This window comes from Tauraco erythrolophus, chromosome 1, assembly GCF_009769465.1.
Source record: "Tauraco erythrolophus isolate bTauEry1 chromosome 1, bTauEry1.pri, whole genome shotgun sequence".
Classification (NCBI taxonomy): Eukaryota; Metazoa; Chordata; class Aves; order Musophagiformes; family Musophagidae; genus Tauraco; species Tauraco erythrolophus.
Genome location: NC_141465.1, coordinates 16824570 through 16837096, shown reverse-complemented (window position 1 = coordinate 16837096; position 12527 = coordinate 16824570). Strand labels below are relative to the sequence as shown.

The 12527-nt window shown below is 43.0% G+C and overlaps 1 protein-coding gene across 1 annotated transcript; it reads right to left on the bottom strand.

The window, feature by feature from the left end:
- Window positions 1-792: 792 nt before the first annotated feature.
- GPA33 (glycoprotein A33) lies at window positions 793-11912 on the bottom strand. The gene is made up of 7 exons (XM_009986727.2): window positions 11864-11912; window positions 6316-6467; window positions 5187-5397; window positions 4473-4631; window positions 2104-2217; window positions 1448-1571; window positions 793-874 (listed from the first exon to the last, which is right to left on the bottom strand). The coding sequence occupies exons 1-7, from the start codon at window positions 11910-11912 to the stop codon at window positions 793-795; spliced, it is 891 nt and encodes a 296-aa protein (XP_009985029.2).
- Window positions 11913-12527: the final 615 nt, after the last annotated feature.

The window sequence follows — 12527 nt, the reverse complement described above, 5'->3', positions numbered from 1 at the left end:
ATGGACTTTTTCTGATTTGCCCATGCAACAGTCAGGAGGAAAGGATAATGTAATGAAAATGAGTATTTGGGAACTGCCTGAGCTGGAACTCCTAATTTCAGGAATCTGATAGTATATAGGCTACTAGGCTGTTTCTAGGTCTTACCAGCTGCCAGTTACAAATCCATTGAACTTCTGACCTTATCCATTCTATTAGTATGCACTGTTGTTCCAAACAGGACACTTTCATTGGTCATCTGTGAATTTTTTTCCATGTTTTTATTTATATGTGCATGTATAATACATACACATTTAATAAAATGTCCTTAAAAATCAGCTTGCTTCAGCCTGCATGAAATAATTTCTATACTGGACAATGCTGTAAGCTGTGGCATTTGCGTAACACCATAAACAAGACCACCCTTCCTTGAGGACTTACAGTTGGTGACCTTGGAACCCTCTGTGGATGCAGGGCTACAGCAGCAACTCTGTTCTCCAAATAGGTCTACTGGTTTCTTTTTTCAGAAAGTGGGAAGTCTAGAAGACTGGTTATTTTTGGATGGCTGGGTGCAACAGCGCTTTACATGCGTTTTTCTGCTATGAGGTTATGTATTAGCACTCATTGTATGTTAAGCACTTCTTTCCAGGGAGACAAGAATATTCTCTCCCAGAACTTGAAGGCAGAGCAATTAGCTTTCATTTTGTTATTCCAAAAACCTTCGTGCAGTAAGAAAGAGGGATTGATTTCTTTTCTACAGTGGTGTCTGTGCCTCAGCAAATCCTGAAGATGGCATTGGTGTCCTGCTTCTTTCTTCATTCATCTTCAACGTCATCCTCTGCTCTCTGATTCCTTGTAGGCGTCTCCGTGTAGGGTTCATGTCTATCTTCTTGCTCCCTAAAACATTGTTCAGGAGTAGATGTTAATTAAAACCAGCTAGAAATTCTACCAGCTAGGAATTCTATGTGTTAGAATGGTTTTAGACTGCTCTAGGCTGGCCTGGAATTGTACCAAACAGAACTCCGTAAATTAAGTCTTGCTGGTGATGCAAGAGGTGCGTGAGCAACTTTTTTTTCCATAGCACGTATGTACAAAAATGGTGCCTGGTGCGTCTTTTCTCATCCCTCATTTCTTCCAATGGTCTGTTTCCATCATGAGAATAAACAGAAGGTTTCTATCTGGTAGTGATAATTCTAAATACAGAGCCTCATGGTGTTTGAGGCTCGCTAACTCAGTTCCAAGGTTTGAATGTTTGGGTTCTACCTCAGAGACCACAAAAGTGTCTGGTTATACCAGGCATATTCCATGAGAAGAGATGGGAGCCACTAGAGTAGAAACTGAAAGGAGAAAGCAGTGCACACTTTCCTTCATTTCTTTTTCTCCTGTGCTTTCCACTCCACATGTTGATGCCGAAGGGAGAACACAAACCTTTCATATGTTCCATTCAGTTTTCTAAAGAAAAGTACTTACGTCATCTCATAGTCCTTGTCATTGTTCACCCGACAGCAGCAGCAATAGGCTAAAATGCCAATAACTACAATTGCAGCGACAGTTCCACCGATGATGCCAGCGTAAAGAGCTATGTTCATGGATGCTATACAGGAAGAAAAGAATTAGCCCTTTGCAGTGAGAACAATATCAAATGCAATCAGCACAATCACTGGACTTCAAATCCCACCACCAGATGTCAGATCTCACTACCAGATCCAGACTGAGTGGTAGCCACGCTTGTTTGATTACAGCACCTGGAATTAATTCTGTTCTGGGTAGCTGATAAGTCTGCAGGAGCAATTAGTTAGTGATAGGGAGGAGCCCCTGAATCGGAACAACTGCTGTACTTTGTCGATACAGTCTTGTTTCAGACTTTGGGGGCTCAGGCCTATCTGACATTTTTTTTTTGTCGCCTGTGAACTAACGCTATGAGTTAGTGAGTGCTCTGTTAGCTTGTGAACCAATGCAGAGAATCTGTCTTAAAGGTAAAAAAAAGCGTGCTTTTGTTTTCCAGAGAAAGCCGAATTTAATACTTATGTTTGCATTGATTCCATTAATTCTTTGACACTGAGCTAGGGTAATTTCTCTGGTGCTAATTCTCTCTAATTCTTCCAGTAAGCAACCCCATCTCTTACGTGGCACAACGCTGACTGTCATGTTGCAAGATTCCTTTCCCACAGTGTTTGTTGAAGTGCAGATGTAAAAGCCGGAGGTATCCGCAGAGATGTTCTTCAGAGTTATTTGTTCCCCTGTTGTGAAACACAAATCCAGTCCAAAAAAGAAAAGAATTAAAGCAGGGAAGGATGTGGGGACAGCAGCCCTTCAATTCCAGCCCAGGGCTGTGGGAGTGTTGAGAGGTTATTAAAGCTGATGGATTGCTCTGTCTTGCTCAGGAGCTGCCATGCTAGTCCCTAGGTTTCAGTGTGATTTGTGGGAGGACAAACGGAAGTGTGCTGTTTTGATTACAGGGAACGTGGCATTTGAGCATTCCTTTTAGAAAGAAAATTGTAGGTGGAGGGTAAAGAAGTACGTGTGCTTAGTGAAAGCTTTTTTTTACTTTAGATTTTGCTGAGAAATAGAAGATGGCCCAAACCAGCAACTGGCTTTGAGAACTGGTCTTCTGATGAGTTAACTTGTAAAACAACAAAAAGCCCTCAGTTCTTCAGCTGTTAGGATTTCAGATCTGAATCATTCAGCAGTGGGGGAAATAGTTTTCTAGTCTGGGAGAGGCCATGCAGCCTGTGAAAATAAATGAAGGAAAAGAAATGCAGTGACATGGGATTGCTGTGACACTGTTTTCTGTCCAGCCTAACTGAGCTCAGAACCATGTGCTAAAGCTCAGCTCTGTCTGCTCAAGCAGTCAGTTTTCGTTTGTTACATCTCCAGCTGACATTTGTATGTGTAGTCCACACTTTTTGCTTGTGATCTGCTGATAAAGGTCCAGGTTCTTGCTCTAAAAGCAAAAGGCTCTGAATACTTTTCAGTTACTTTCTTGTTTTATTTTCCCTGTGATCTCACTTCTTTCCAGCCCACTCGTGGGACTGGGATTCTGTTTAGTTTCTGCTGGCACCTAGTGCCAGATAGTAAAAGAGCATGCAAACCAAGAAATAACAGACTGCATGCTTGATTATTTTTTTTTTTTTTAGTCTCTACATACTGTCTGTGCTTACTTGTCTCTTTTTGGGGGGCTTTTTTTTTTTTTTCTCTCAGTATGATGTTTATAGCTCTCAGAATTGCTGTCTATAACTGGACTGTAAATCTTTCTATATTAACTCAAAAGTAATTGGCTGGTGAGTCAAATTGGGAATAATGCAGGTCAGATACTGTCAATTTTGGAGCAGCTCCTAAGGGGATTCTGCGCACTGGGACTTGCTTAGCATGGAAAGAAATTGCTTGTAGTGACAGTAGGGCATCCAGCCAGCTTGGGGCAGAAGGGGACAGTCAGCACACTACTTGGACTCCGGTGCTCTGAAGAAAACAGAAGTGAGGTGGATATGGATTAGAAGAGACTCCTGTCCCAGGGAGGAAGAAGATGAGGGTGGAAGCAGGCAGCTTGCTGCTGCTGCTGTAAGACCACAAATCCCAGTATGTTCAGCGTTGTGCACGATGCGTTGGCACCACTTAGTGGCCAGTCCAATGAATAAGGTTTGTGTCCCTGGTGATATTTCATCTTTTGCATAATGTATACAAGAATCGTCTAGTGAGTGTTCAATATCCTGTGGAGTCTGATCAGATTTAGTTTACCTCCAACAATAAGTTAAACCGGGAAGAGTAGGTTCAGATACTCAGTCTTTCTGGAGCTGAACATACAAGGAAGAAACAAAGTTGTTCAAGGAATAAATCTGAGTCCTCTGTCATTGCTACACTTCAAAGAGTAATAAACCCTCATTTCTGTGTGAATAGTTCTACCAAAGGCCCTGTCATGGAAATTCAGTGCATTCCGACTTAAAATGAAGGCAAATAAAATATTGGGGCCTATATGACAGTCCTAAAGAACTAGAAGCTTCTTTTAGCTGAAAGGAGGCATGGTGTAACTTTCACATACCACCTTCCTCTAGGTGAGAAGTCATCCCTGGAAGGAAAGTAGCTTCTAGAGCCAATTTTTGTTTGCTTTCACCTGAGAAAGCAACCTGGTCATTGTAAGCGAGCTGGGATATAAAGACACATCAGTTAGAAAATTCCGTATTACTCCTCATGTTATGCCCCCCTTATGCCCAGCAATTGAGGAGTAATTCTTTCTGGCTGCTTCCAGAATGAGCCAGCTTTCTTGCCAGGTGAGGGCTGAAGTGAAAATCTTACTGGCCATTTTTATTTTAGGTAACAGTTCTTTTCCCCCTGCTAAGTTACTTGTGTGTCCTGTGTCAAAAGGACAACTTTTCAAAATCCTGGTCAGAGAATTTTACAGAAAAAGACTTAAGTGTGTTTTTTGTATTTGCATTTCAAAATCTTTCCAAACCTGATCTACAGAGAGCTCAAAATCTTCATGTCTTTGAATTTGCCATACCTACTGTTGTTTGTAGTACACGGGGCTCATTTTGTACATTGAAGCTTTGCCAGGTATATGTGGGCTTTGGGGAGCCCTCATGAGAAATGCAGGTCAGATTGATTGTCTGTCCATATTCTGCTGTCCCCAAAATCTTGCATTCTGGCTTGGACGGTGCAACTGAAGGAAGAAAAAGGAAGGAATTTTACTAATGGGAAGTAGATTTTTGTTTCAACGCATCTCTTGCACCTGTAGTTTTTATTCTTGCTAAACAGAGGCTGGTCTTGCACCTACCACCTTCTTCTCAAAGGAACTGCAGTGATCTTGTCTATAATTTGTTTCTCCCTTCTTGGCACTGGTGAGCCAAGAAGGAATCTTAAGATGCTTTTTGAGATATGTCTAATAGTGTTGAGTAACTCATCCTTTGATAATTGGAAGATGACAAGCCACAGGGGGAATGAGGAATGCCCTGTAATGAGGCAAGGGTTATTAGGAAAGTGAACTATACAACTCTAAAGATTATTTTCTACAGTCAGGTATCTAAGGGAGTTGGGCGTGCTAAGCCTTCCAACCTACTTCCATAGTAGTAGGAAAAAACCAAAGATGGAATTGTGGATGATGACTTCCAGGGAAAGTTTTTTTCTGTTAGAAAATCTGTTGTCTAAAACAATGTAGATATTAGAGGAAGGACAATGTTTTATCTAATGGATCTGGTGTTGCCTCCATCATGCTTACCAAGGACCAAAAGAGCCAAGATTGCAGTCCGCCTGGGGGGGTCATCCCTTAGACGAACGTTGCATGTGTACGTCCCATTGTCTTCCATGGCCACTGAATCGATGGTGATACTGATGTCCCCTTTGTTTACATCACCAATAAATTGTATACGGTTTTCATAGCCCTTGCCATACTGTACAAGTCCATCAAAATACCTAGTGACAGCATCATCCTGATAGAGAGGGAGGGAAAATGATCAATCTTTATTTCTTCTGTGTGAGTCTACAACCTAACTCGATTGATTAGCCCACTCTTAAGAGAAAAGCAACTTGGAAAAGAGGGCCTTAAACTGCCTCAGTTTGCCAAAAAGCCAAGAAAAACATAAAAATTCAAAAGGGTCTGGGTTTCTGTCTAGAATCCCCTACTCCCGCTTTATCTGAAGTCAGAGACAACTGATTTCTTGTGCTGGGGCTTATCCACCTTTCCTCTCCATGACAGGACACCATGAGACTTGTCAGAGATCCATATGTCAATCAAATTCCCCTATGATTACACAAACTCTTTTGCCTTCTTCCAGCAAGGATCTTCAGAGAAGAAACTTGACAGTTACTGCAAGGACATCTCCAAAAGCTGCTTCCCCTCTCACTAATTCCCAAGAAGTCAAGGAGAACTTCAGAGGTCTCTTTACCTTCAAATACTCTATATGAATGTAAGAGACCTCATGAATCTCTCCATGTATTATTATCATCAACTTAAAACTTTTTATATAGTATCAAATACACATATAAAAATGTATGTATAATACATATACTTTAAAATATACATATCTTTTTATAAAGTGTCTGAGTATTTAATGTATTTTAACAGATGTAAACCCACACAGTACATACAGTGATGTATCCTCAATAAACAGCTGCAAGACCAAGAGAGAGGAAAGAGAAGGCTGGGGGCTTGCCTAGTATCATGCAATCGATTTGGGATAAATTGCATCTAGAATCAGAGTTTCTGTTTGCGTAGTTCTGAGATTAAAAAAAGTCTTGAAGTAATCTTTTTCTTCCAGCACACACTTCTACCCACAGACCTCCTTCCATCTCTCCTCCCACCCCTCTTGGATGCCCTATCATGCATTTCTTTATGAAATCTGGTTTACCTCACTGTTGATTTTCCTCCAGACAACAAAGTCTGCTGAGGAAACAGAAGCCTCTGTTTTAAAATTACAGCGGAGAGTAGCGTTTTTGCCTCGTGCCACCCGTGTTTCCTTGGCAGGTGCTTCCACAGTGAGGGCATGAGCAGTCACCAGAACTAGAAAGAGAAGAAATTCTGCAGTCAGCAAAATTAACGACATCGGATTCCATGTTTTGTCTCTTCGGCTTTCTTACATGCCACAACCCCACATACCCTCTGTCATCCATGACATTCCCTACTGAGCAAGAGGTGATGTATGAGCCTGATGGACTGTAAGAAGCTGCTGCACAGGATGGCTAAGAACTAAACTCTGTTTTCCTTTCCTTGCTTCCCTCTTCTTTACCTGGACATACATTGCCATGGAGGTTATAAAGTTTTTTTTTTTCTGAGCCCTCTTTCAGTGTGACTGACACTCTTTGACAGTTCTAAATGTACACAGCGAGACAGACAAAGAGATAATACAAGTGTACCAGCAGTCTTAAGGATTCAGGCTAAACTAACAAACTGATACCATCATATTTCAAGGATCAGGAAATCTCTCAAATAACTTGCCTCAATCCAAGTCCATACAGAAGTGATGTTTTGTGCGTAGGGAACCAACACCTGTTCATGTAATGCCCTGAAAAGAGAAAAACCTAGAAAAGCAAAGAGAGCTTGAAAGGAACAAGACAAGAGCTGTTTGTTTTTAAAAATGAGTAGGGTAGTAGTCACCTTTCTCCAAGAATTGTAGCTCCTGCCTGTGGAGCACAGGAGTAGCTGAGTTGAACAAAACAGAAATCCCTCTGTTCTCTGGTGAACAATGCAGAGCACAGGGTAGGTGTTTCTTGTACATTGTATTCCATTTGACTTGATGCTGAATTCATCATACCCGAGCTCAGCTACTGGCAGGTCTTAGTTATTCTCAGAATTAGGCTGGTGGTTTACCTCTGCCCTGCCATAGATGACTGTGGAATCCTATGTTTAAAAACACCTGCTTTCTCCTTACAGTTTGTGTGGGTTTTTTTGTCTTTTTTTATGGCACTAAACTAAATAATTTGGAAAAAATCTAAGTCTGAAACCAGTTAGAGAGAGTGCATGGAGGCGTGAAAGGGAGTGCTGCTCAGAGACACTCCCATGGCAAAGAGGAACATGATCCAGTAAGGAGGAAAGTGGAGGAGGGCAGAGATGTATGTTCTCCCCAAGAGGGGCATGCTGTGTGTGGTGGTGAAGGTTTCCTTCTGGAAGAACGAGGCTGAGTCAGTGTTCCCTGGAGAGAATTTGACTGAAAAGTTGCTGTCTAGCAAGCTTTGGGTCCTCATTCTGCCATATCTCTGTCCAGATTAGATCCATAAGGAAGTGTAATGTGTAAGGGAGAGAGAGCAAAGGACATCTAGATTCCACCTTGACTTGGAAACTGATTGTGAATACATGCTTTTTTAGACAGGGAAAAACCACAGACACGTGCATTAGGTCGATAAGAGTCAGCCGTTGGCAAGTTGAGCACTACCAGATCCTTGACTACAGCAGCAGTGAATGGTAGCGTCTCGTAGCAAATTACGGCGTAGGGACCCAAAAGGTTTTGTTGTCGCTGCGCTAGCAACCTGCTGGTTGCAATTCAGGTGCTTGCACCAAGTAACATGGGACAGTTGGCATGGTGATCTGCTCCCCCTCAGGAGAGGTAAAAGCATCCGTAACAGCTTCCCAGATCCAGTCCGTTCTCCATAGCAAATGGTCCTTCCAGCCTCTTCTTAGAAATGGCCGATACTTCCTGAACTGCTGCATCTAATAAGGCCAAGTGCAGAGTCCTTCACTTGGGGTATAAAAACCCCAAGCATCGCTATAGGCTCGGGGAAGAGTGGCTGGAGAGCTGCCTGGCAGAGAAGGACCTGGGGGTGTTGGTTGACTACCGGCTTGATATGAGCCAGCAGTGTGCCCAGGTGGCCAAAAAGGCCAATGGGATACTGGCGTGTATCAAGAATAGTGTGACCAGCAGGAGCAGGGAAGTGATCCTGCCCCTGTACTCGGCACTGGTGAGGCCGCACCTGGAATATTGTGTCCAGTTTTGGGCCCCTCGCTTTGAGAGATATTGAGCTCCTGGGGCGAGTCCAGAGAAGGGCGACTAAACTGGTCAAGGGGCTGGAAAATAAAACTTATGAGGAGCGGCTGAGGGAGTTGGGGCTGTTTAGCCTGGAGAAGAGGAGGCTGAGGGGAGACCTGATTACGGCCTATAAATACTTGAGAAAAGATGGTGGGGAGGTAGGGGAAGGGCTCTTTACATTAGTGATGGGTGACAGAACAAGAGGAAATGGGCATAAGCTTAGTCAGGGGAGATTCAGGTTGGATGTTAGGAAGTATTTCTTCTCTGAAAGGGTTGTCAGCCACTGGAATAGGCTGCCCAGGGAGGTGGTTGAGTCCCCATCCCTGGATGTGTTTAAGAAGAGGGTGGATGAACTACTTAGGGATATGGTTTAATGGGGATTAGGGACGGTTGGACTGGATGATCTCTAAGGTCTTTTCCAACCTAGAAATCTATGAAATCTTCCCTCTCCTGAGAGGAGTTTGAGAGGAATTTTCACAGCAGCCAAACCTTTCCCTCCCCTGCACCCCTCCTTCCTTGCTGCCAGGCAGGGATGCCCTCCCTTCCACAGCTGTCTGCAGAAGCAGCTTCAGATATTTTCAGCAGGAGTGCCGAGACTGCCCTCTGCGCTTGTTAGCGTCCCGGTAAGAAGAGGCGGCTGAGTGACCAGAGCAGGAGGCTTCTAGCTGAAGTTCGGATCCTTCTGCATTCCCCATCCCACAACCGAGTTGTTCTGTGGTCTCGCGCAGTTAATTAGTTAAGTGTGCGGTTTAGCCTCTCCCTCGGTGACTACATGGCGGTTTCTGTTCTCTCTGAGGTTAGTTCATTTACGGCTGCTGAAAGCTCCGAGGAGGAAACCAGCAGGGCAAAGTATTTCTAGCATGGTTTTATTGCAGCCGCTCCCAGTGCTTTCCCTGCTCTGGAGCACCCAGTGCCAAGGGCTGTGTTTGCACAGCCCGGGGGCTCTTTCTGACTGCATTTTAAATCATGAGCTCTGTTTGAGAGACACCTATGAAAGCTTTCTTGTTGCCTGTCCCGACTGGATAGAGACACTTTCCAGCACCTAGGTGAAAAGCACCACCATCTCTGCTAGGAAATGGAGCAAAGCCCATTTCCTGATCCTTTTGTCACTCAGAAACTGGTTCCACCTGGCCAGGACAGGTAATTAACTCAGCCCTGAGGCAGAGAAGAGACTGCCCAACCCTCAGGCTTCCCTTCACAAGTCCTTTTCCTTCTTCCAGTTGAAAGACTCAATTCCTACAATAAATGAGATCTGTTTGCTTTTTTCCAAACGTCTTCAGTGCCGAGTTGGGGAACAGCTGGACCAAACACCGCGTACAAGAGATACAGCCCATAACAAGCAAGTCTGCTTATTCATCTGTCGCTGTCACCCTAATGCCTGAATTACTCTGAAGCTCTCCTGTTTTTCACCCACGACATCTTCTGGCTCCCACTCCTCCCTTGTTAGGGCTCCTTCTGGCTCTCAGGAAAGCTGCATGGTTTTGTTCTGGGACGCCATTTACTCACGCTGATTTCCCTCTTCCTCCTTCTCACCACATTTCACTTCTTCACAAAGTCACCAACAGCCAGCTAGTCACAGTCAGCATGTCTAAAAGCTGGGGTTTATTCTTCAGGGGTTCTTTTGTTGTTGTTTTGTTTTTTTTTTTCTGAGAGAAAACAGAATCTATCCAAAGTACAGTTGAAGGGAGGGGATGGCCAATTCTGAAACAACTTCAGAAAAAAAGAGGACGAATAGCCTATATAGTACGAGAAGGATAGCATCACCTAGACTTAAGCCTTAGGGTTACTTTTTTGTGTGTTATCAATCATATATCAATGTTTATAACATTTTAAGAAATAGAGAAATGTTTTATCTCCCTCTGCTCAACTTAAACATTTCTACTTGTACAAAGGAAGAAGAAAATCAAAGTGACGTGTCTACTTTCACATTCCTTACTAAGTGTTAATCGAAACAGAATGAAAGGCTGGAAACAACTAGAGGAATATTTTGTTTGCTGAAAAAATTGAGATTCTAATCAAGTAAAATTACTATTGCTGATTTGTATTGGTAGATTTGGTTAGTGAGAAAAGGAGGAAAAGTGGAAATGTTTTGTGTAAAACGTTTTACCAGGAAATGCTTCGACTTTTAATTCCTCAATACTTTCTCTCAGAATTTAGCTGAAATTTAATTCCAAAGTGGGAGAGGGGAAACCTCTTACATGTGAAATTTGCAGTAAAGGTAAATATTTTGTTTGATTCAGAATGACCGTTTGGGGCTTTTCCTTCAGCAAGAAGTTCACAGCACCAGTTATTCACACAACTGCAGCAAAAAGCTGTACAGCAGGAGAAGTCAGCCTGTGCTGAGATCCTGATACAACTCATTCAGGGCAGCTCTGGCATCCCAACACTGCACTGTCATGTGCTGGGAAGTTTCTCCACACCAGCGCAGTGCTGGAATCTACTATACCTTCTCCAAAAATTTTTCACAGGCTAGTATTTTAACACTGAATTATTACTGTTTGAGTCCTGCTCAAACAGGCAAGAAAAGCTTCATCCAACATACATCCTTCTGCTCTGAAAAGCTTCTTTCCCATCTATAATTTGGATAGCACGAATGGTGAGAATATTGAAAAAGGAGGATGAATACTGATGGCGTTACACAATTTACATAACGATCATGAAATCATGACCCAAGTCACATTTTTTGCAAATGGAACACATCCGCTTTTTCTAATTATGTTAAAACTTTGTGAATTTCCTTCTTGTGGGTCTTATTTGAAGTGTGGTTTTCAGGATTTTTTATAAAAAACCCAAGCAATTTCCATGTGCATAGCTTTCTTTGAAGCCTGGAAGAAGGCGTAGGAGCTTTGTTGGTAGGAGACGAGACAGGTCAAAAAGCAGTGAAACTGAGACCGAAGGCTCTGCAAGGCAGGATGAGAAAGACCAAGTCGTGACAAAGGCCAAGGGCGAGCTGGCTGATTTATATGCGTTAGTAGGGATTGTTGTGCATCCCCTTGATGTGAATAATATGGAGAGATCACAAGTTGTATTGGAGTACATATAAACAGTGGGATTTAGACTTACAGATGCTACACGCGGATTTATGTATAAAAGAATAAAACCCAAGGACTTTTCCTCTTCCAGCTGAGGAAGTTTCTTCTTCAGAGATAAACAGTATGTTTAATGGAAGTCATTAAAACTGTTTTTAAAAAATATTTTCCAGCCTCATGAAGAATAGCATTCTTCTCCTGTTCCTAGCACTGTCTTGCAGCTTTAGGAGATGCCTGAGAGTCTGGACATTCAGCACAGAGATGGTAAACACACTTGCCTGATCATAAACATGAAGGAACTTCTACTGAACAAAAAAGAAACACGCGAAGTCCGTTGGAATACTCGGACTTTGTAGTGCTGTTTCCTTCTACCCAACCCTTGAGGACATAACCAAATTAGTACTCACTTTCACTGAAAACGAACAGCCAAAGTCTTTTCCTTGCCATCCTCTTCATCTGTCCTTTGTTTCACTGCAAGGTGCTCTTCCTTGTAATCCCTGGGTGGCTGGGTAAGTAATTGGCTTTAGCTGAAGGGCTGCTTCACAGTGGCATCACAGGTTCACGTCCTCAGTCTCTTTTAAAGTGCTGCTTCTCTGGTCTGCCACTCCCCTCGAAGGCAGAAAAAAACGTAGGCTCTGACATCACTCCTGCTCCCTACCTAGGGGCAGAGAGGAGGCTTGTGAACTCCTTCCCCAGTTGTGAACTTTCTTCCGCGATTAAACTGCCTTTTCCAGTTTCTCCTAACACACAGGTACATGAAGCAAAAGAAGCGGCAAACTGAAGGGTGCAGTGACTGGGAGTGTACAATACAACAACTGAAGTCATGCATGTGATGACATGTAACTCGGGGAGGATAAGCCTCATTCATCTTAAGTATTTAATAAAGGAGCCTAGGGACAGGGTTAAAAAGGTGTTGAAGTGTTTCACAATGCAGGCAGCTGCCCACATCCAGGCTTTAAGGAACCGAGGTGCCTGACTCCACTTACTTTAAATACCTGTAAGAATATGTAATTTATGAGAATTTCATGACTAATGGCTTATCTAAATGTGAGTGAGATGCATCTCGGCCAG